The 23,951-nt window shown below is 51.2% G+C and overlaps 2 protein-coding genes across 5 annotated transcripts; both read right to left on the reverse strand.

Moving 5' to 3' along the window:
* Positions 1-992: 992 nt before the first annotated feature.
* HOGA1 (4-hydroxy-2-oxoglutarate aldolase 1) lies at positions 993-23,675 on the reverse strand. 4 transcript variants are annotated; one of them, XR_006408924.3, is made up of 9 exons: positions 23,128-23,603; positions 11,643-11,771; positions 11,310-11,437; positions 10,679-10,813; positions 10,329-10,425; positions 8,569-8,702; positions 7,021-7,211; positions 6,812-6,925; positions 1,829-1,921 (listed from the first exon to the last, which is right to left on the reverse strand). XR_006408924.3 is itself a non-coding variant. In XM_026493796.4 (7 exons), exons 1-7 carry the CDS (start codon positions 23,336-23,338, stop codon positions 1,772-1,774), a joined length of 984 nt encoding a protein of 327 aa, XP_026349581.1. In that variant the 5' UTR covers positions 23,339-23,675; the 3' UTR covers positions 993-1,771. The 4 variants fall into 4 exon arrangements, 2 of the variants coding, with proteins under 2 accessions (XP_026349581.1, XP_057164247.1); XR_008957948.1 differs by lacking the exon at positions 10,329-10,425; XM_026493796.4 differs by lacking the exons at positions 6,812-6,925; positions 7,021-7,211 and having other exon boundaries at positions 993-1,921; positions 23,128-23,675.
* On the reverse strand, positions 12,075-20,281 carry CUNH10orf62 (chromosome unknown C10orf62 homolog). Its single transcript, XM_026493798.4, has one exon. It carries the CDS (start codon positions 18,973-18,975, stop codon positions 18,277-18,279), a length of 699 nt encoding a protein of 232 aa, XP_026349583.2. The 5' UTR covers positions 18,976-20,281; the 3' UTR covers positions 12,075-18,276.
* Positions 23,676-23,951: the final 276 nt, after the last annotated feature.

The following is a 23,951-nucleotide window of genomic DNA, read 5'->3' on the forward strand; positions in this document are numbered from 1 at the left end:
ACAGGCTCAGGTTGCCCGAACTAGGAAGTAGCAGAGGTAGGTGGGATTTGTATCCCGGTTTTTCTGATTCCAAATCACTTTCCACTGTACTTCCCTCGTCCTGAGTGTCAAGAGCACCCACATCCTGAGACCAGTTATTGTCACACCTGCGGGGTTACCTTGGGCAAGTCAGTTCCTGCCTGAGTTTCCCTTTTCCTGCCCTGATACCTCCCCAACCGAGCTAATGTGCAGCGTTCACCTGCCGCGCTAACCCCTTTACACGCGTGATCTTATGGAGCCGTGAGAGAAAGGAATGGTTATTATCCCCAGATTACAGATCGGATTGGGCACTTAAGTAGCTGCCCAAGGTCCCATCGACCCTAAGGGGCAGGTCTAAGAACTTAAATCCAGGCCTGCTTAATTTAAGACCAGAGACTGAGTGCTTTACCAGTACACCGGCCAGCCTCCTGAGCCCTAAATTTTTGCCCCATCCCTAAGCTGGATTCTCCTCCGAGCCCAGATCTTCTGGATATTGCCTGTGAGAAGAGCCCAGGTGCTAAGCTCCAGCTTCGGTACCATCCAGGTGGCAAATTTCAGGTGAAGATCGATACCTTTTAAAATTCTCTCCTCTAGCCTTTGTCCCAAACAAGGATCTGTTTACCTTTCTTTTTAGTCAGAGTAATTTTTAAAACATTCATCTCTGGTTTACTGCCCTGAATAAGGTTAAACATCTTTGGAGAAAGCAGCCTTTTTGGTGAATGTGCTAAAGTGTTTCTAAATATCTTAGTTGAACCTTTTTCCCTTCTACCTCCCACTCAGAACTTCAACAAGCCCTTCCCCTAGGCCCCCACTGATCTAACACCTAGTTTGCTGTGGGCTGTTACGGCCTCACTCAGAGCTGGGAAAAAGCAGACTTTGAAAGTTAAATTGCCTCTAGGAAGGTTCTTGACATCTCGGCAGGAAACCTAAGACCTACATGGCGGCAAGGTATCACTTTATACGTGGTCACGCTGTTTTCACTTATTCAACTTTATTGCAAGAACAAAGTATTATTTTTAACAATGAAAGCACAGTGCCTAAGGCAAGAGGATGGCCAGGTCTCAGACCAAGTCTCCTTCCCCAGTGTTTCAGACCTAGGTTGGCTAGAAGTCTCCTAGAATGTAACATTTATCCACCAGGTGTCATTATTTACCAACTCTGGCGAGCCCCTAGGCTGGCTCTGTGCTCTCTACGGTTGAGATCAAGGCTAGAGATGAGAATATGAGATGATCAAAATGGATTTAGGAAAGGGCACTGTGTCTGGAATGCAGCTCGAGGGCCTTTCAAAGGCCAATGACGTTTTTCTGATTAGGTTTCCGAACCCACCACTTTCCCTGGAAGGAATCAGATTCTTAGGAATAGCCCTAGCTCCCTGCAGTACTATGCTGGGCTCAAATGTGTACCCCCAAGTCTAAGCGGCCATCCCATCAGTAAAATACATGACCTTACTTGTGCCCAGTTGCCCCCCGTTCTTGCCCTCTGGCTCCTGGTCACGTGTCCCCAGGGCACAGGAAGGCACAGTAGACAGACAAGCAACCCATACTGAAGGTCTCTAGAGGGCCAGAGTTTAGGATACAAATGTCAGCAGTCATGGGGCTGTGAGAATAGGAAATGGGTGTGCATGGCAGAGCCTGGGAGAGGCCACCTGGGGGGCTGAAGTAGGGAAAACTCGTACCCCCATGTGCCTCTTCAGCTGCAGGTACAAGGCAGGAAGCTGAGATGGGCTCGGGCCAGGCACGTCCTCTCCTTGCCCTCAGAGCCAGCCATTACTGGTGAAATCCATACGCAGCGCTTCCTCATCCTTGGGGCTCAGCTCCTGCAAGGGGGCTCGGCAGGGGCCTCCGTAGTAGCCAAACCAGTCCATGGTCTTCTTCAGTCCGGGGATCCCAAAGCGCCGGGTCACCTGTGAAGCAGGGCCTGTTAGAAGAACCTGAGGAATCCCTGCAATCACATGTCTGGGGCACAGGTCACTTTCAGAAAGTTAGGGTTCCTCCCCGTCTCCCCTGGTAAAGTAACTTTACCAAATCAGTGACACCGCGGTAGATTAGAAATTCAGATCGAGAGACCAGAAGGCAGGTCAGCAGTAGAGAACACGATGCCAACAACTCAGATTAAGGAAGGAAGTCATCTCCTTGGGTTTTAGGAGAAAAATCCATGCCATGGGGGAGAAAAGCGGCATTCAGTCATCAAGCTGGGATGGGAGAAGATAGCAATGCGTGGGTCTGAAGCCCAGTTCCCAGGGACCTAGGGCCAGGGCATAGAAGGCTTGGGAAGCCAGGAAGGGGAAGGGTCCGTGGGAGCCTCAGGCATAGCCCAGACCTCGACTGGCCCTGCAGGAGAGACCCTGACCCACCCATAGCTCCTCCCTGACCCCAACTCTGAAAAACAGTGCATCAGCTGTCCTGAGAAGTTCCACTGTGTAACCTAATATCACGAACTTACTATATCTGAGTAAGTTTTCTTGTATAAAAAAATAAGATGGCTGGATGACGTGATATCTGCAGTGTTTTCCATTGTAAGGGGGGACCTAAAGCTATTGTCGTAACTTAAAATCATGCATCGGTCTTATAGAAAATGAAGTATCAAGTTTCTTTGCCTTTGGCATAGCAACTGGTTATTTCATGCTGATCAGAAGTGTTAGATGAATCTTTGACTGCCAAAACACTAGGAATGTAGTCATTACTTAATAAAGTTTTATTTGAAGGAAACGTAAAACCTTAGAAGTATGGGCTTCACGAAGGGTAAAATAATAAAAGAGGTTGCTTGGGGTAAAAAAGTTGAGAGCCACTGATGAATGATTGACTCCTATTTACCACTAGTGGCCAGGGAATTTTTTCTTGGAACGAGCGATACTCCATCCCCCTCCTAGGCCTGGCGCCAGCCATGATGTTCTAATAACCTGGGCTTTTCACTCAAAACCTGACTGGGGTGCGAAAGACGTAAGGGAGAGGATGGGAACAAGAAGTACCTAGAGAAAAGCCTTCTTCCACCAGAGGTGTGTGGGATCTCTGGGTTGCCCCTTCCTCAGACCCACTGAAATAATTGAATGCTTTGGTGGTAAAGAACACGGAAAGTCCTAAATATAGCCAGGGCAGGAGGCCGGCTGGGTGGGAAGGCAGAGGAAGGACATTGTGTTCGAGCAGGGCAGGGCAATAGGGTGACATCAAACTGCCCCTGGGGGGGCTGAGCCGACAGCCCAGGCAGCAGAAAGGTGTTCCAGGCATTCCTGAGTGTGTGCCCAGAGCTGGCACAGGAGGAAGCAGGATGGCAGGATGGCATGCAGAGAGCTAGCATGGCAGCAAGCATCCTCTGCTCCCAAGGGGACAACCCATGGCTTCATCTGTAAAATGAGGAGATGACAACACCTACCGCGTGTCTCAAGAATCAAAGGAGAAAAATACCACTGTAAGACCAGACCCCAAGAGACCTAAAAGCTCCACCTTTTCCTGTCCTGGTGGTATGCTGGTTCTGGGACCTTCTCTCTGCAGGTGGGTGGGCTTCGAGAGCAGAGGTCCCACCCCGGTGGAGTGTCTCTGATGGGGCTCAGCTGAGTGGCCCTCATTGCTGCTGTTCTCGCACCCTGTTAATAGAGCACCCTATCCCAGGAGAACCTTGACGCCCAGGGAGACTCGTGCTGCCTCCTCAGCTGTCCTTTCTCTAAAGCTGAGTTAATCTGCCCCTTTGAGGTAAAGATACAAGCTGTGAGAGAGATCTAGAGTCCACCACTACCCAAACAAAGCATTACTGCTTAGCCTGGGACTATCACCTCAGATGCAAAACTTAAGGGGATGCCAAAAAAAATCAGTCATCAAGGTAAGTAGTATTTAGTGCCATGTCTTCTTTAAAAATCAAAATCGATGCAAACAAATCCACGATTAACCAAGAGACGATGTTCTAAATGAAGACCGATCTGGGGCGCCGGGTGGCTCAGTGGGTTAAGCGTCTGCCTTCTGCTCAGGTCATGATCTCAGGGTCCTGGGATGGAGCCGGGCATCTGGCTCCCCGCTCAGTGGGGAGTTTGCTTCTCCCTCTACCCCTCCCCCCCACTCCTGCTCGAGCGCTTGCACTCTCTCTCTCCCTCAAATTAATAAATTAAATTTAAAAAAAAAGATAGGATCCCACAAAACCATGCCCTGTTGTATTGTGGCCTGAGGCAAAAGTAAATGTGTGCCCCTATATCCATGTTCTGTGTGTTTTTTATTGGTTCATTTTTTTCCTAGGAGTAGATGCAGGAAAAAAATTTTTGATGAGGTTGTTTCCATTCAAGCCAGGAAAGTAAAATTATAATAAATTATGTTTTTAATATAGATAAAATATTTTAAACTAAAAGAATGCTGTTTTAATATACCTACTTTTTAATTTTCCAATGTATTTTTTTCAAATAGTTTAATGTTCTCTGGGGGCAAAAATCACCATTTAGAAAAATACTTAGAGGGGTGCCTGGCTGGCTCAGTTGGTAGAGTCCGCAACTTTTTTTTTTTTTTAAGATTTTGTTTATTTATTTGACAGAGGGAGAGAGCGCACAAGCAGGCAGAGCCCAGGCAGAGGAAGAGGGAGAAGCAGGCTCCCTGCTGAGCAGGGAACTTGACCTCCGAGCTGAGCAGGGAACCCGATGCGGGGCTGGATCCCAGGATCCTGGGATCAGTGACCTGAGCTGAAGGCAGATTCTTAACCACTTAACTGCCTGAGCCACCCAGGCGCCCTGAGCCTGCAACTCTTGATCTTAAGGTTGGAAAAAGAAAGGAAGGGAGGGGGCGCCTGGGTGGCTCAGCGGTTGGGCGTCTGCCTTCGGCTCAGGGTGTGATCCCGGCGTTATGGGATCGAGCCCCACATCGGGCTCCTCAGCTATGAGCCTGCTTCTTCCTCTCCCATTCCCCCTGCTTGTGTTCCCTCTCTCGCTGGCTGTCTCTGTCTAATAAATAAATAAAATCTTTAAAAAAAAAAAAAAAGAAAGGAAGGGAGGAGTGGGGGGAGGGAGGGAAAATACTTAGAGTTTTCACTTCCAGGAAGATGGAATAGATGTACTTTTCCTTATTCCTCCCAACAAATACAGCTAAAAAACCTTGGACAGTATATAAAAACAAACATAAGACTGAAAGGTAGAGAGAAGGAAGACAAACTGGGGACTTCAGGACCCAAGGAACACAGCGGTGAGTTCCCTGGCCTTGACTTGAAGCTTAAGAAGCCAGCAACCCTAAAATGCCAACGGTACAGATAATACAAGCCCCCAACAAAAGCCTGCTCCCTCAAGCCAAGGTCCAGGAAGGAGCGGCCTAGCAAAATGGAAAACTTTAAGACAATCACCACTCTACTCCAGCCAGGCACCCCAGCAAAAACTGTGGCCCGTCCCCTCACCCCCACCCAGGCCAGGAAAGGTTGAATTGGGAGCCAGAACTTTTACCCTGGACTCTGGCAGTGAAGAGTGCCCTTCCCCCTCCACAGTGGATGGTCTCAGCAGGGGCCCGGTGAGGCAAGTCAGAGCTTACACACCACTGCCCACATGGAAGGAGGCCACCCCCACCCCCAGACATATTTGTAATCTCAGTGGAGGCCACGTGGGAAGCAGTAAGGTGGCATTCCTACCCCTTCCAGTCAGGAAGGTGTCAGTGGAGGTCAGGGCAGAGCTGTAATTTAAAAAACGCTCCCCAAAAGAAATCTCCAGGCCCAAATGATCTCACTGGAGAATTCTTAAAAATGTTTAAAGAATATTTAACACGAATTCTATACAGTCTCTTCCAGAAAACAGAAGAGGAGGGAATACTTTCCAGTCAACTGATGAAGCTATTATTATCCTGAGTCCAAAATCAGACAAAGACAGTGCCAAAAAAAAGGCGAAAGCTACATACCAATATCTCCTACGAATATAGACAGAAAAATCTTCAACTAAGGATTAGCAAATGCAACTCAGCAATATTTGAAAAGAGTTCACCTCACGACTAAGTGGGATTTATTCCAGGGAGGCAGGTCTAGTTCAATATCAGAGAACTACCCATGTAAGGGGCGCCTGGGTGGCTCCGTCGGTTAAGCCTCTGCCCTCGGCCCGGATCATGACCCCGGGGTCGTGGGACGAGCCCGGAGCACGTGGATCCCAGAAGCAAAAAAAGAAATGAACCGCCACCTGAGTCTCACACTTCACACAAAGCGCACTCAGTACAGGTCGCGGACTTATAAAACAGAAAACTATATACATTTAAGAAAAAAAATAGGAAAAAATCCTCACAATATAGCGCTAGTAAAAGCCTTCTTCCGCTTGACATTAAAAGCATAAAAAATAAATGAAAATATTGATGAACTGGACTTCATCAAAATTAAAAACTTTTGTTCTGCAAAAGACCTGTTCAGAGAATGACAAGATAAGCTTCAATGGGGAGAAAATAATTGCAAATCGTGTATCTCACAAAGGACTGGTATTTCACAGGTACAAAGAACTTCCAAAACTCAGTGGTAAGAAGAAAAAATCCAGGGCGCCTGGGTGGGTCAGTTGGTTAAGCATCTACCTTTGGCTCAGTTCATGATCCCACGGTCCTGGGATCGAGCCCCACATCAGGCTCCCTCCTCCCTCTGCTGCTCCCCCTGCTTGTGTGTTCTCTCTCTCTCTGACAAGTAAATAAAATAAATCTTTTTTAAAAATCCAATTATAAAATAGGCAAGAGACAGACCCAGACATTTCATGTAAGAAGATATACATAAATACATGTATATACATACATATATAAATATATGAAAAGATGTCCAATAGCATTAGTCATCAGAGAAATACAAGCTAAAACCACAATGAAATGTTACTACACACCTATCAGAATGGCTAAAACCCGGAATAGTCATGATGTCTAAGCTGGAGAGGATGCAGAGAGAATGGGTCGGTCATACATTTACATTGATACAAATGCAGGATGGCACAGGCACTCTGGAAAACAGTTTGGCAGTTTCTTAAAAAACTAAACATGCAACCATCATATGACCCACTAATTATGTATCTATCCCAGAAAAATGAAAACTTACAGTCACGCAAAAACCTGTACATGAATGTTCAGAGCAGCTTTTCGTAGCCCCAAACTGGAAACGACCCAGCTGTCCTTCCACTGGCGAATGTTTCACAAGCTGTGGCACGGCCACGCCAGAAACGCTATTCATCAATAAGAAGAGACAGGCCAGTGCTGCATGCAACAGCTTGGATGAATCGGCACAGAACTCTGCAGAGTGAAAGCCAGCCAGTTTCGAAGGTTATAGACTTCACGATCCCATTCATTTAGCAGTTGTGAACTGACAGAAGTATAAACATAGTGAACGTATGTGTGGTTGGCAGGAGTTGAGGAGGAGGTAGAGGCAGGAGGTGAGTAGGTGCAGCCACGAAAGCACGACATGAAGGATCCTTCTGGACTGTATCCATGTCCAAATCCTGCTTGTGATATTGTACTTTAATTTTGTAAGATGTTCCCACTGGGGGAAACTGGGGAATGGGTACATGGACTCTCTCTGTTGTCTGCCTTTCTTTCTTTCTTTTTTTTTTTTTTTAAGATTTTTATTTATTTATTTGAGAGAGAGAGAGAGAGCACACGCAGGGAGAGTGGCAGAAGCAGACTCCCCACTGAGCAGGGAGCCTGGATTCGGGACTCGATCCCAGGACCCTGGGATCAAGACCTGAGCCGAAGGCAGACACTTAACCAACTGAGCCACCCAAGAGCCCCTGTGTTGTTTCTTATGACTTCATCTGAATCTATAGTTATCTCAAAATTATAAGTTTAATTTAAAATACACATATGGGGGCGCCTGGGTGGCTCAGTCATTAAGCGTCTGCCTTCAGCTCAGGGCCTGATCCCAGGGTCCTGGGATCGAGCCCCACATCAGGCTCCCTGCTCCGCTGGGAGCCTGCTTCTTCCTCTCCCACTCCCCCTGCTTATGTTCCCTCTCTCACTGGCTATCTCTCTCTCTGTCAAATAAATAAAATCTTAAAACTAAACTAAACTAAACTAAACTAAAATACACATACAAATGTGTCTATAGGAACACACATTTTCATTCCTGTCTCAGACCCCAGTATGGCTCTGCACAGCACTGCTGGGCTCTTGATACGCATTCCATCTCGGCTCTTCTCCGTGACTTGCCCAATACAGTATGGGGGTACACCGTCTCACTGCAGAACAGATTGTTTAAAGACAAAACTCTTCTGGGAAATCTGGGCTCTGAATACATCCAGCCTTCTAACTCCTCCATCTCTACGTAAGGTCCCAGGATTTCTTAAGTCACCACAATCAGCCAGGATGTTTGTCTCAACGCTTACTCCTGGGTCTAGAGGATTAGAATTTGAACCGGCTCCCTAAATGAATTCCAGTACAACCACGAGGGCTCAACTTTGTCTGAAGTCATGATTTTCTGGAGAGGCACAAGGAGTTCCCACACTGGGATATTCTCTAAAAGGACTTTCTGAAAGGGAAGAGGCAAAGTGGGGACTCCTGTGCCTGCCCTGGCTCCTGCTCCAGTGAGGATGCAGACACCCCCCGCTCCCCCCCCCCCCCCACGCGCGCCCTGGGCCATTGGCTGGGAGCTCACCGCAGTGTTTGGCTCAATGAGGCGGTGCTGCAGTTTCTGGGCATCTTCCCATTGCCCCGTGAGGCAGAGTCGCTCCAGCTGGCACACCTGAGCCCCCAGGACATTGGCCAGGGCACACACGCCCCCCACAGCTCCTGCCCCAGAGTAAGATGCAGAACATCAGCCAGAGCCCCTTCTCACCAGCAATCCCAAACCCGGTGCCCCCGCACCTCTTACTCTGGGGAGAGAGGATGTGGATTTCTATGCCACGGCTTGGCCATATCCAAGGCATGCTCTGGGAGTCCAGAGTACAGATTTCCAGAGAGAAAAGCTGCCAGCATATTTGCAGCAGAATCCCACAGGCAGAAGGTCAGGGAACAGAACCTGAAGGCTAACTCAAGGACAGTTCCTCCCCTGCACCCCCCAACACACCTCCCAGAGTAAAGTCCCACCTGCCAAGTTGACACCTCCACGATCCTCTAATAGCCCCCTGACTCATCAGTCCGGGAAGGGGGTGGAGTGGACGGGAAGCCTTTGCTCTTCTGAAATCTTATTCCCCCCAGTGAATTCAGTCTGGGACGGCGCTGGGGGTGGGGGGCAATGGAAAAAGCCCAGGACACAGTCCGGAGACCAGGCATTTCCTCCCACTGGCAGCATGAACTTGCACGAGTCATAGACCTCTCAGTTCTCTTTGTTCTCATCTGGGCAATGAAAATGGGCTGGCTGTGATCTCGGGAGGCCTTGCCACTCTGCCAGCCTGCGATGTGATTCTAAGGCTAGTTAGGGGTGACCCTAAGCACAGCGGCCTCAAGACTGGAGAGTGGGAAATTTGGAATGAGCTAAGATAGCTACCATTTACTGATCCCCCCTCTATGCCAGGCACCGTGCAGACACGCGGCCAAGGCTCTCACATTCTCACGACACCTCCCTGCTTTGCGGAGTAGAAGCTCAGGCCCAGCGAGGCTGAATACCCTGCCCAGCAGTACTCGGTAAGCAGCAGAGCTGAGATTCCAGCTCACATCTCCCCGCCTCCAGGGCCCCTGCTCTTTCCATCTACCCCACCTGCTGCAATGGGTCCCCGCTTCTGCCCTTGCACTTTGGAGACAGTGATGTGGCAGAAGTGAGATGTGCAAGGACCCAGACAGCAAGCCAAAGTCTGTGGAGACCAGAGGAGAGGAACCAGCATTGCCCCTCGGCACTGGACAAGTAACGCAGATCGGGGCTTGCTGGGGCTTCAGCCGAAGGGAGCAGATGCTTCCTCTCATCCCTGCTCCAGGGCTCAAATCCAACCTGAACCCAAGGAGCCTGACCCACAGCAGACAAGCACGGTTGGTTTAATGGTGACATTCCTAGGACCCTGCACTGGGACAGAATCAGGCAGCTGAAGATCCCCAGCCCAGCCCTTAGGTGTTGACAGTTCCTTCTGGCCAGGCACCAGGGTAAAGGGAAAACAGACCCCTGGACCAGAGGAAAGGCCCCAAGGCCTCTATCCTCAGAGAATGATTTACAAGGCAAGATTAGAGGAACTAAATTAGTTAACTATGCCAGGAGCTCAGGACTTAGAACAAACTTCAGGCATCCCTGCTACAGCCCAAGGATTATACATGGCCACCCTCTTCTACCCAAAAAGGTCACTTGTAAGCACCAAATATTCAGACAAGTGAGCAGCGTGCTGGACTTCTGAGGTTTCCAAGCAGGCAGGCTGGCAAAAGGACCCTGCAGACCCAGACCCAGCCCTGGCTCTCCCACCCACAACAGTGTGAGAGCAGCAGGAGGCCTACCCACGGCATAGCTGGCCAGCAGGAAGCCAGCCGACCCAGCCAACACCTGGAAATCCTGCCTCCTGGTCTTGTGAACCATCAGGCCCATCCTGGTCACCTGCAACAGCAAACCTGTGTGAGAGCTGCGCCCAGGGCTTCAACACCGAGCGAGACGGGGGCTGGGCAAGGGTGCAGGAATGAGCGCCCCGGCTCCAGAGAGCTGCCCCAAAAGTTGGACAAAGCCCCAGAGAGCCCACACAGTGGGAAGAACCCAAACAGCAGCCTAGGACCAAAGCGGGTCCCAGAGCCACCCTGAAGTTGATAGCCTCGGAGAAGAGGAAGGAGCCCCAACCGGGAGCCGCTCCACTCACGTCGCCACCACTGTCCTTGATGCCCACAATGTTTGGGTGCTGGGAGAGCGTGACCACTGCATCCATGGGCAGGTCCAGCCCCGTGTTGGCTGGTACACTGTAGAGCACCACAGGAATTGGGGAGAGATCAGCGACCTGAGGGGGGCAGAGAAGGGGAAGAGGGAGAGGGCAGCTGCCCCAGGCCCGAGGAGCCCGAGACACTGCCCACCACCGCCAGCTCCGGGCCTGGGTCACTGCGGGGCCACCTGCATGGGCCCACCGCCTGCACTAGGAGTCACAGCGCTCTGTTCCTTGCTTGTAAGCAATAATAATAATATTTCATGAATGCTTTCTATGTGCCAGGCTCAGTTCTAAGTCCTCTGTATTTTGGTGGAACTGGGTCCTCACAACTTCCCTGTAAGGAAGATACCATCATTCCTCCCATCTGAGAAGTGAGGAAAACAGCCCCACAGCGCGGTTGGGCCAGTCGCCCAGCGGCATCCCTCCCCAGTCCCACAGCTGCCATTCATGGGAAGTAGGCTCACCCCTCGGCCCCCAGCTTCCCTGATTCTTCTCCCCAGGCAGCCTCCTCTCCTCATCCAGCCTCCTCTCTGTCCCAGGCCCCAAGCCCATGCCCACGCCTCACACCCACCTTGGTGTAGTGGTGAATGAGGGCTGCACTGCTCATACGGCCACGATAGTAGCAAGGGGTCACCACGATGGCGGCGTCAGCCCCAACCTGGGCCATGCTCACAGTCATCTCCACGGTGGCTTGAGTGGCTAGAGGAGGAAAGAGGGAGTCTTCCCTACAGGCCATGGCGGGTGAGAGCAGGATGCAGAAGGGCAGGGCTAGGATCCCAGGGCAAGCAAGGGGTTCAGAAGAGACAGAACCAGTAGACTGAACCAGCTCCAGGGCCAAGGAGCCTGGCTCCCCACTCCCAGCCCCCTCCAAGCACCCCCAAAGCCCAGAGCACTGTGGCCTCACACTCGCAGCCAGAGCCGGCTAGCAGGAGTTTGTCCTTGGACATGGCCTGGCGGACTCGGCTCACCACCTCCAGCCGCTCACTGCTGGTCAGGAAGGGGAACTCGCCATTGGAGCCCTGGACCACGAAGCCTGCAAGAGAGGTCCCATCACAGTCAACGCCTTCCCATCCTCTACGAACAACTGCGACCTTGGTGTTACATGCACCCAGGTTCCTGCCTCCCCAACGCCATAGTTTTTCACACGATTCCTTCCCGGCTTTGTCCTAATGCAGGCAGAATGTTTTACCCAGTCATGACGGCAGTGTCCACACCATTTTTCTTTGTGCTAGTGAAATAGTTTAGCTATACCCAAAGGAATCCATAATATAAGCCACAGGTGTGTACCCAGCACACACGGCAACCCTCCCCTGATCACCTCCTTTCCTTCCTCTTCTTTTCTTCTTTCTCCGATTCAGGTGTCATCGTTCCCATTCATGTCTTTATACCGTTAAGACATACATATTGACCCATAAAGATATAAGATGGTTTTTTGCCATTTTGAGCTTTATGGAAATGGAATCAAGCTCCTACAAGCTTCTGCGGTTTGCTATTTTCGCTCAAGATAATGTTGTGAGCTTTGTCCATAGCAGTACACAGTTCTGATTCATTCATTGTAATCGCTATAGCATATTCTATTGTGAAGTTAGACTACAATTTAGTTTTCACTCTCCTTTTGGGGACATTTAGAATGTTTCCTTAGTCTTGCTATTACAAATCATGCTGAAACAAACATGTCCCATAAAGTCTTCCGTGCCCACGTCTGAGCTTCTCTACAATTTGCTTGGGGGTAAGTGCTGAGCCACAGCTATGTGCATCTTCACGTGCCAAACGTCTGCCTCAGTAGCCAGTTCGGACCCCGTCAGCTCATGGAAAGGTCTGTTAGTGTTCATCCATCCGACACTGGGTGTTGTCAGAATCAAGTTTTGCCAATTCTCTGGGTGGAAAGTGACATCTCATTACTTTATTTTGCATCTTCCTGTTTGACCGATCATTTGAGAGGTTTCTAACACCAGGGAAGGTGTCAACCCTTTTATATCGCAGAACTGATGCTCTGTGGCTGGATCTGAAGGGAATGTCAGCAGAACAACTTTCCTTCCTGCTTCTTTCATTTTCTTTCCTCTTCTTCCTCCTCTCCACTCCATTCCATTCCAAAACCATTGTTCTGAAATAGTTGACAAATACAGCTAGGACACAACAAGATTACTAATAAATAGGAGACCACTTGGGAGAAAGGAAAGGAAAGAAAGCTGGGGGGCGATACTGAGCTACAAAACCCCTGCCACGCAGTTGAGAGATGGCCGACAGTCTTTGATGTGGAGCTTCCTGACAGTCAACGCCAAAAGGGAAATGTGATCAGCTGACAGATATGCAGAACTCAAGATAAAAGCAAAGCAGCTGCCCCAGAGACACAGAGAATTTCCTGGCATTGGGACCAAGAGAGACTGTTCCAGTGAGTCATCCTTAGGGGACACAGTGTGATGTAGAGTCAACTTTTCACCACAAACCTTTTTCCATGCTGTTCACGACACCATCAGATTCCACGGAGCGGATTGCCAGAATGGCTCACTGGATATTTAGCATTTCCCCCCACACACTTTTTTGCCTTGGTAACATTGCAGGGAGCATCTTGAGGCAAAGAGTTTTTGGCTTGTGTTGCGTGGCCTCCTCGGGATCCATTTCTCCATGTCAGGCCAGGAGCCTCCTTCTGTCTAGTTACAAAAGGTGCCGATGCTTTCCCAGCGGGTCACCCCTATGTGTGGGTCGCCAACCCCAGAGAGGACTGGACCAGCACCTCTACTTAGAGGTCAGGGATTCTGAGATCGAACTTTTGCCACTCCCTCTATGGAAACGCCTCCAAAGACATCCCCCTCCCTCCCCAACCCCAGCTGCCACCACCACCCTGGAAGGGGGCCAGGCCATTGGGACTGCTCCGGCCACTTCTTCAGCCGTGTTCACTCATCCCCAAGTCCCCCTTCATTCTGGTGGCTGGTTCCAGGGGCTCCTCAACAGTAGGACAGCTGGGTCTTGTGCTCTCAGAGGGGAAGCAGGCCCCTGTGCCCAAGACTCCTGGCGGCCTCACCCTTGTCTCAGAGAGAAGCGTGTGACGAAGGCCTGAGGAAGACAGGCCAGGCTGGGGAGGAGGGAATCTCACAGAGTCAGCGAAGCAGTCAGACCCAATGCCCCTCTGGCTTTTGAGCAAGTTACATCATGTCTCTGAGTCCCCATTTCCTTTTCTATGGGATGCCAATAAAAACATTTCATTCCTACCTCATAAGGCTACTTTAAAGTCCCAAACAAGAAAATGCACAAGAAAGCACCTTGGAATCTGTGAATTGGTGCTGCAAAGAGCCCCCTCTCTCTCCGGGGTGGGGTGTCCAGTTCTGGGCGTGATGTGCCCCCCCGCTGTAGAGAGGGGACTAGAGGAGGGGCAGGGCCAGGGTCCCGGATGGGCCAGGGAGCGAAGACAGTAGGTGATGGAGGAGCAGTGCGGTGGACTGGTCGGATGTGTAGGCTGTGAACTCAGAGGAGCCTGAGCGTAACTCTCAGCGCAGGCCCTTAGCAGCGATGAGCTCTTGGGCAAATGGCTTCACCAGACCTCAGCTTCCCCACGTGAAAAATGCGTACCACATTAGTGCCCTCCTTAAAGAGTTGCGAGACTTAAACGAGATACTATTTATAAAGTGCTTAGATTAGAACCTAGCTGTTAGCTGTAATTACGATGGAGTCCGCAGAAAGTGCTCAAGCCTTACGTCAGGAGGGTGGCAGCTTGCCATCTGAGATGGAGGAGGATGGCTGCTGTGGGAGGGGAGGCTGCTCTCAGGAACCTCTCCTGCCCCCTCCAGCTGCAAGACAAAGCGGCTTATTACAGAAGCTACTCTCCCTGGCCCCACAGTTATGCCCCATGGTTATGTGGCTGCTCTGGGGAGCCAGAGTCGCCTCGGGGAGAGGAATGGGTCTTTGGGGCTGGGGATGCACAGGGAACATGGTGACTGACTCTTACTGTGATGCCCCTTGACCCGTCATCTTTGCCACCTCCCCTGAGAAGTCTTCCTGGGATCCCTACACCAGACATCTATCCTCTGAACTTCCATCTCCTGTTCCTTGTCCTTCCCTGTGGCCTACCCAAAAATATACAGAGGTTCTCAGAACCCTTCCATCTCCCCCACCCCCGCCTGTAGGATTAGGCAACATTTCTCAAACTGGCCCCTGCGGTAAAATGAGGAAATGGGACTGAATGGTCTTCTAAGTCCTCCTGGGCTTTAAGCTTCGGAATCATGTTTCTGGCTGTTCCTCCCACCTTTCGCTCATGTCTAATGGCTCCCCTTCAGCCAAACTGTCAAGGTTCCCCAGACACAGTGTCACTATCCCGCCTCTATACCTTTGCACATGCTGTTCCCTTCTGCCTGGAACACCTCCCTCCCTGAGCTGCAGCCCCGAAAAGCCTTTCCTTCTCCCCCTGGCTTCTTCCCTTCACAGCATTTTGTTCCCCTTGCACAGCACTGGTCCTACTTTGCCCAGAATCATCAAGATCATGGATAACGTCCCCTCGTGTTGGCCTCCCCCATGACACCCAGTATGCAGTATGCTGCCCATCGAGGTGTGTGTTGACCATTTGTGGTACAAAAGAAAAATTGTCCCAAACCCTGGCCTGGGGCAGAGCTTTTTTGCTTGATGTAATTGATAACCTCCCTCGGGCAGAAGTGGGCATTCCTGATAAAATGCTCAGGCAAGTTCCTGATGAGCTTCAGTGGAATTAAGCATTCATCCGGGAAACCAGCCACCCACACAGCTGACTCTCACGCAAGAGTCTAGTGACTGGGAAGCGCTCTTCTTTGTGTCTACTCAAACGATGACTTGACCATTTGCTTTTATAAAAATATCCTTACCAAGAGTTGATACTTGAGTTGGCCACTTAAAAGCCATTTTCCTTGCGGCACAACTGTAATGAAACTTCGACATTTTGAACTACTTTAAAATTTATAGAAAAGTTGCAAGAATAGTACAGGGGATTTCCATACATCCCTCACCCAGCCCCCACCAATGACAATGTCTTACTTTAGCAGAATGATTGGAACCAGAGAATTAACACTGGTACAATACCAACTGCAATCTTTGAATTTTGTCAGTTTGAAACTTTTTTAAAGATTCCAAATTCATCTTTACCCAATCTGAAATTTGATGCAATAAAATTTTAATAAGGGATTTAAGGTCTTCCAGATAAATGCATGCATTTCATGCATTTTTTACAATCACTTTCAGAAGCCGCACCTCACCACGCTTGCTTTTTGTCTACTTTGGCAGCCTCCAACTTTTTCTAGAGTGCCCGAATTTTTTCCCATTGATATTTTTGTTACAAAATATTTTATTTTTTACTTGATTAATTATATTTAAAGTAGGCCCCACACCCAACGTGGGGCTTGAACTCATGACCCTGAGATTAAGAGTTACATGCTCCACCAGCTGAGGCAGCCAGGCGCCCCTTATTTTTTTTTTTTTTAAATAATCTCTACACCCAACATGGGGCTCGAACTCACAACCCCAATATCAAGAATTGCATGCTCCACCAACTGAGCCAGCCGGGCACCCTTGTTATGAAGTATTTTTTTTTTTAAGATTTTATTTATTTATTTGACAGAGAGAGACAGCGAGAGAGGGAACACAAGCAGGGGGAGTGGGAGAGGAAGAAGCAGGCTCCTAGTGGAGGAGTCTGATGTGGGGCTCGAACCCAGAACGCTGGGATCACGCCCTGAGCTGAAGGCAGACGCTTAACCACCGTGCCACCCAGGCACCCCTGTTATGAAGTATTTTAAATTTAAAGTGTATATATGTGTATACACACACACACACACACACACACACACACACACACACACACTAGCTTTCAAATAACGTCACTTATTAGTAATTTTAAAATATTTTAGAATATTCAAATACTGGGGCACCTGGCTGGCTCAGTTGGTGGAGCGTGTGACTCCTGGTCTCGGGATTATGAGTTCGAGCCCCATGTTGGGTGTAGAGATTACTTAAAATCTTTAAAATAGATAGATAGATAGATAGATAGATAGATGAATTCAAATACTTCCAATTATGCCCCATAAATTCAATCAACAACATTTAGGGTGTTTGTAGATGTATCCATCTTTTGCAAGGATTCTGGGCACCTTCTCCTGGGAGTCTGAACACTGCTAAGTTCATAACTGATGCCAATGGTACATTTCTGTGTAAAGGAGCCTCTGGGAGTTAGACAGTGCTGTGTAAATGACTTCTTCCAACTTTCACGGGAGAGACAGCTGCCTCCCTTAACCCCCTTACTGGAAGTCACCCCTTGCCCCAGAAATGGCTTCCTGGGACCCAGGAAGAGGAAGCAGGGAGAGTCCCAGGCTTGAGGGAGGGCACAGAGAGTCAGGACATGTGATAAGAGGACAACGGTAAGCATGAGCGAGGGAGGCGCCCTGGAGAGCCACTGCATTGGCCTGAGGGGCAGCACACGGCAGGGACTCGGGGTCTGAGCCCTGGAGTCGGGCAGAGCTGCGCTCTAACTCCAACAACACCACTTACTGTCTATGCCCTGTCAGGCAAATAACATCTCGGAGCCTCAGGTGTCTCATCTGCAAAATGGAGATAATGCAATACTGTCTCCATGGGACTGTGCTGTAACACTTAACACAGAACGTGGCAATACTAAAAACTGAAAAGAAAAAAAAAAGGGAGCTGCTGGTTGTACTAGTAATATTACTAATTAGTAGTACTAGCAGCAGCAACAGCCCCAGCCCCAGCCATAGTATACGGCACAACAGCTCTGAAGGTAGGTGGGGGGAGGCAGTAACGGGGATCCCAGTGGCCCCAGAAAGCAGGTGGGGCAGGGAGAGAGCACTGCAGTGCAGGAGGCCACACGACTTGGAGCAGCAAGAGACAGGGTGAAGATAACACCAAGAGGACGGGAGACACACACCCCACCTTGCCTACTAGCTTTTGAAAGCCTGTCTCTCCCCCCACCTCCTGACACCTGGCTGCTTCCTCCTTCCCTGGCCAACAGCGGGTTGGTGGGTGCTGAGCTCCTGGGAGACGTCCCATCCCCAGAACCCCAGACTCAGGGAAGCCGATTTATGGAGTCTTGAATCAGCCCAGCAAAGAGCCCGGGCCAAGGGCCACACGAAGAGGACTATGGGGGCAGAAACCCTCTCCCCGTAACCCTGCCCAGTCCTGAGGCTGGCCACAGAGCCCCCCCCCCCCCCCCGACTCAAAATGAGGGTATACAAGGCTTTATTGGCTCAGTTCCAGGCATTTGGCGTCAGTCTGGGGCTCTCAGCTCCTCCTGGGATCTGCCTCGCCTATCTTCTCTCGGTGGGTCTTCAGGAGCCCGTGTGTCTCAGCTGCTTCCCTTCCTTCCCCCTCCCCCTCCATCAGGAGCCATTCTCTGTGGCAGACCCTACTCACAGACTCGAAGGGGCCCAGGAGCCCTATGCGGGGCTAAGGAAGAAGGGATTTGGGTGGCAGCCTCTCACCCTGGGCCACATGGGTTGCCCCACAGGAGAGAAAACAGGCCTGCAATTGTGTGCCAGCCCTGTCGGGGGAAGGGGCGTCTCCATCCATGGTTAGGTGGTGGCTTCAAAGGGGTGGTAGGTCTGTTGGCTGCGGTTGGGCAGACTGTGGCTCTGGTGGCTCTGGTGGCTCGGATGACCCTGGTGGCCGTGGTGACCATGGCCATGGAAGGTGTGCGTGTGGTTCATGCCGGCTACCGCGGTTTCTCGCTGAGTGAGGAAATTCCCCTTCAGCTTCAACTCCACCTCCTCAAGGGCCTTCAGCTCCTCCTGGTTGATGTCTTTGGACTCCAGGTGGCCGGAGTTCTGGTAAGTGGTGGCACGCTGCAACATGGAATTAGCCAGTTGCTGTCCCAGGTTGTCAATCTCCTTGGTAGAGGCGGCCACAGCGGCCCACGTGGCCTCATCCGTGGATGAGGATTTTCCAGACTCCCTGTGGGTCTCTTTGGTCACCAAGGAGCCAGACAACCTCTGCTTGCTGGTGAAGGACTCCCGGTGCAGAGCTGTGCCCACTTCCCCTTGCCTGGTGGTGAAGGTCTCCATGCGCACGGTGGTGCTGGCCTCCCCACTGCCGCTCTCAGGGGGAGGGGCGGTGCTGCTGCCGCAGGCGGCCAGCTTCTCTTCGGAAAGGCGGCTAAAGTGAGATTTAATCCAGTTCTCATTCTTTGCTTTGTGACCTTCTGGTGGCTCCTGCTCCTCTCGTGCAGGCGCAGGGGATGTCTTCCTTCTCCTCCTCCTCTGAATCCACAGCATGAGGCCTCCACCTCCGAGTAAGAGGGCAGCCCCCAGCACCACCTTGCATGATGGTTGCTGGATGAGCTCCAAGAAGGCCTCCAGGACCCTAAGCCAGGCAGGCAAAGCTAAGAGCACACTGGGAGTCGGGGAGCCTGGATGGTATGGGTCATGCTTGAAAGGGCAGGTTCCCCGAGGCTGTCTGGCAGGCAGGCCCCCAGCTGGACCCTTCCTAGGATGCCCCTCCCACCTCAGCAATGAACCCCATTGTGAGGAAGGTGGCTAGGGGGTGGGGTGGGGAGAGGCCACAGCATCCCTCAAGTCCAACCTGGCAGGCATTTCCTGAGGCCCAAGTCCCATCTCCCACCCTGACAATTGTCCCCAAGGTCAGTGGAAAAGCAGCTCCCCCAATTCTGAGTCCCTTCTGCCTTCTGCTTGTGACCCATTCTGCAACTCAATCCTACTTCTTTTCCAATCTTTGGTTTCTCTCCCTCTCTATCCGGTGGCCCCCAGGGGGCAGGCGCCGCTGACCATGGCTGAAGGACCCCCTTGGTTGGGCTGGCATCTATTCCAGGCTGCCTGACGTCGGGGTCTCCTTTCATTCAGGGCCTACTCCTGCTGCCAACTTAGCGCATTCCATCCCCATTTGTGGCCCTAACCCTTTTACAGAGCAGGGTCCAGAAGGAAAGGGGCCCAGGAAAGAGCTCATTCTAGAATAACATGAGGTCACAACTGAGAGGAGACAAGCAGTGGGCTAAGGCAGAGCAGATAGGATAGGGGTCTTCACCAGATCCCAGGGGCCATTCCAGGATGGGGGCTGCTACCTCTTGCCTTAGTGATGTACCTGCAAACCCAGAATTTGCCCCCCTCCCCCTGTGCCCTGGTTAAATGGGCACAGTTTAGACAGTGAGCAGGTGGACCACCTGTACCTGTAGGTACAGACAATGGAGAACCTGGCCCACAGTCCCAAATTGTATCCAGAGCCCGTCAGGGTAGAAACAGGCCTGGGCCCCTCTATTTTTCTCCCAGAGGCATCTAACACATTTTTTAAAAACACATTTCACTTTTTAAAAGTGAATGCCAAAGTAAATGCCAAAACCGGGTTGTAAATATCGTGATTTTTTTAAAAAATATTTTTATTTAACTTGGGGCGCCTGGGTGGCTCAGTCGTTAGGCGTCTGCCTTCGGCTCAGGGCGTGATCCCGGCGTTCTGGGATCGAGCCCCCACATCAGGCTCCTCCGCTAGAAGCCTGCTTCTTCCTCTCCCACTCCCCCTGCTTGTGTTCCCTCTCTCGCTGGCTGTCTCTATCTCTGTCAGATAAATAAATAAAATCTTTAAAAAATATATATATTTTTATTTAACAAAGTAATGGTTTTAATATACACAATAATATCTTAGTCTACATACTAAGGGAATAAAATATAAGCTCAAAGTTTTACGGGGAACATCATCCCCCTAGCCCTGCCGAAGTAGCTCTGTGGTTGTCCACTAACCTCATCTGGAAATAACAATCCAAAGTTCATCTTTGAGGTTGTTTGTGGGAGTGAGTTCAGGGCCAAATGGTACCTCTGCAACAATTTTACCCTCCGCTCTCTAGTTATAACTTTCATTTAAAAATGATACCCTTCATACAAATTATCAGTAAAAATTAACAATGCAAAAATAAGAAATAAAGAGAGCTACACAGTTTCAGACAATACCTTCCAGAAGAATCTCTAACTGTTCACTGATTCATCAAGGGAAGTTTCCCACCTCCTCTTTGGAGGACCTTGAACTTATTGCAGGAGGCCCTGGCAATGTGGTATGTGATGGCTTCCTCCTCTGCCCCCTGAGTGTTGGGCAGCAAAGCCAGAGCCGGGGGCCAGGATAGGGCCAGAGAAACATTGCAGAGCAAAAGTTGCTCACGGATCCTTTCCCAGCCATTCTGGCTGTGTCCTGGGAGCAGTGACAGGGCTCTATGGCTCTATTCTTTGTGCCAGAACCTTGGCACACTTGACAGGGCTCTATGGCTCTATCCTTTGGGCCAGAACACTTGAGCTCCTTGGGAGGAATGCGTTATAACCCTGTGGCTCAGTTCCATTCTAAAATGAGGAAATCAGATTGGAGGTTCAGTGATTTCTCCAAGGTCACCATAAATGGCAGAACCAGGATTCTTCCCCAGGCCTTCTCTTTTTTCTTTTTTTTTTTTTTAGATTTTATTTATTTATTTGACAGAGAGAGAGAGAGAGAGAGACAGCCAGCGAGAGAGGGAACACAAGCAGGGGGAGTGGGAGAGGAAGAAGCAGGCTCATAGCAGAGGAGCCTGATGTGGGGCTCGATCCTGGAACGCTGGGATCACGCCCTGAGCCGAAGGCAGACGCTTAACAACTGCGCCACCCAGGCGCCCCTTTCCCCAGGCCTTCTAACTCCAATTGCTGAGCTCTTTCTACCCAGCCCACTGCCTCCCTGGTGTGTGGGTAAGAGAGAGATGAGGCGGGAGCAGGGGCCTGTCTGGTTTGCACAGGAGACAGACTAGTGCACACTGTGGCCCGTGGCCTGCCAAATCCACTTCAGCCTGTGCTCCTGGGCACCCCATGCCCTCTGCAGGAGTGGATGAGCAGGGAGGAGGGAAGGAAGGGTCCAGAGAAGAGCCTGGGGGTGTCTGTGGATTTTCTGGGTGGCAGGCTGACACTGGATACAAAGTTCACCCTTCCCACCCCCTGTACCAGGGTGTCCTTGAACCTGGAGGGTGAAGCAGAGTCTTTCTTCCTCTTGATTCAAGGAGCTAGGGACCCCTGGCTGGCTCAGTCAGTGGAGCACACAACTCTTCATCTTGGGGTCATGAGTTCAAACCCCACGCTGGGAGTAGAGATTACGTTAAAAAATTTTTTTTAATAAATAAAAGATTCAAAGAGCTTCTCCCTTTGTTTCAAGAGACGCAGGCCTCCATGCAGACCTCCAGGCCCCAGCGAGCTGAGCCCGAGCAAAGATGTACTTGAGTTTGTGTCACTGCTCACCGTGGGCATCCACAGGTTATTCATGGCACCCTAGGGAACGGTCGCGTCCCCTCGGCCCTGAGGTGTGGATGGGGTTTTCGTCGGGCCAGCAGTCACTGTCACAGCGCCGATGGCACTGTCGTCCTAGTGCTTGTGACCACTGGATCTGTAACTTCTAAGGTACATCACCCTTTCCTATTCACAGCGCGCTTTCATTTGCCCTCTCTTGGATTTTTCTCCCAGCCATCGTACGATATGGGCATTATTACTCCCAGGTGTCAGATGGGGAGACTAAGGTTTAGAGAGATTATCTCACAGCTTAAGTCAGTGCCAGAGCTGTGATGAGAATCTAGAATCCATGTTCTCAATTGCTCCACTCCCAGAGCTGGTGCCAACCAGACTTTATTTGTTGAAACAGTCTGGTCTAACTCAGCATTTAGTGCGGTGGAGTGAAACCAAGCGTAGCCCTGCAGTCAAACCTGGGTTCAAATCCCAGTTCAGCCACGTATTAGCAATGACCTTGAGCAAGCGACTGTGTCACTCTGAGCCGCAGCTTCCCATCTGTGAAATGTGGCTAGTGAGATTACTGCCTCAGGGCCTTGTCATGGGTGACAGCTGAGGGTGGGCCGGGCAGGATGGGAGGAATTGACCACGTCTTCCCTTCATTTACTGTGCCTGTGGCTGTGTTGCATGTTGAGTGTTCAAAGTGTCCGGTCCCTGACCTCAGAGAGGGGAGACCCATGTGTAAAGAGAGAAATGAGTCAGAGGATCCAGAAAAGGAATTAATTCTGCCAAGGGAGGCTTGGCTCAGAAGACAGTGTGCAAACAAGGCTTTTAGGGAGATGAGCCCACTCGCTGGGTTGCCACGTGACACCCCCAGCTGCCTTCACAAGTGCACACTGTTTGGTTGACAAGGACTTTCATACCCATTATCTAGTTTGGTCACCACAATAATGCTGGGCTAAGAAGGCACTCTGGTAGTTTACAACTGGGGAAACTGAGGCAGGTGAGATTCAGTCAAGGTTGCAAGCCAACAAGGAGCTTCCTGACTCTTAACTCCCGAGCAGTGCCCCCTGCTCCTCTCCCATAATAAAATGACCCCTGAGGTACCCAACTGTCTGTGAGCAGCTCACTGGCTGAGGAGATTGGGGTCATTCACATCTCCCCCAACTGCCCCAGAGGACAGGCCCCACTTACCTCGGAATGGAAAGGTACCCAATTTGTGCAGATTCTCCTCCAGTTTCCCATAGTCCACCTCTGCCGTGGCAGTGAAGGGGGTGGTCACAGGGGGGTAGATGCCTGCAATGTCCACCTTCCTCCCCTCCCCTGAGGCCCAGCCCCCCACATTCCTGGACAAACCCCTGCTCAGCCCCTGCCTCACAGAGGACCAGACTCCACGGCCCAGCATCTCTGCAAGAGGCCCGAGGCCCAGCTGGTCTCTGCCCCTGACTGAGGCTGAGTTTGGACTCCTTCCTACCCTGTTAATGATCAGTGTGTCTGGTTAAAAATTTGCTCCCCCCTGACTGTTGGCGCTGGGGCAGGCCTGGGCTGGGCGTCCCCCGGGTCAGAGGCTAAGCCTGTAGGCCCCATGGCCTCTCTCCCCTTAGGGAGCAGCTGGGCAAATGCCACAAGCGAGCGTCCCTCTAGCCAGGCAGGGGGCGGGTTCCTGGCGTACTGACCCTAAAGGGCTTCTCCAGTGGGGCCCGGGCTCTCTTCCCACAATTCCCAGCCCCAAAACCCACTTCCGCTTGGCCCGCCGCGGTTGGCGGAGCTGATTGGCTGAGCCGGCCCTGCCCTGCGGGAGGGAGGCGTGGTTGGGGAGCAGTTGCCCCCGGAGCCGTGGCTCTGCGCCCGTGCCTCCCAGGCCAGGCTCCTCCTGCGCGGGCGGGCCGCCACGTGACGAGCCTGTGCAGGCCGCACACAGCCCTATGGGCCCGCGGGCGCCGGGATGGGGGGAGGGGCAGGAGGGGTGCCTGGAGCCGCTGACCGATGCTGGGGATTTGGGAAGAGGGCTGGCAGGA

This window comes from Ursus arctos, unplaced genomic scaffold (genome assembly GCF_023065955.2).
Source record: "Ursus arctos isolate Adak ecotype North America unplaced genomic scaffold, UrsArc2.0 scaffold_7, whole genome shotgun sequence".
Taxonomy (NCBI): domain Eukaryota; kingdom Metazoa; phylum Chordata; class Mammalia; order Carnivora; family Ursidae; genus Ursus; species Ursus arctos.

Bases quoted from the DNA above. Each gene is read 5' to 3' on its own strand.
- CUNH10orf62 (XM_026493798.4), bottom strand. From the start codon at position 18,975: ATGCTGTGGATTCAGAGGAGGAGGAGAAGGAAGACATCCCCTGCGCCT.
- HOGA1 (XM_026493796.4), bottom strand. From the start codon at position 23,338: ATGCTGGGCCGTGGAGTCTGGTCCTCTGTGAGGCAGGGGCTGAGCAGG. The intron at 11,772-23,127 runs GTAAGTGGGGCC...CCTCTCTTGCAG, and splicing joins GGGTACCTTTCCATTCCGAG to GCTTCGTGGTCCAGGGCTCC. The intron at 1,922-8,568 runs GTGAGCTCCCAG...CCTGCTTCACAG, and splicing joins TCATTGAGCCAAACACTGCG to GTGACCCGGCGCTTTGGGAT.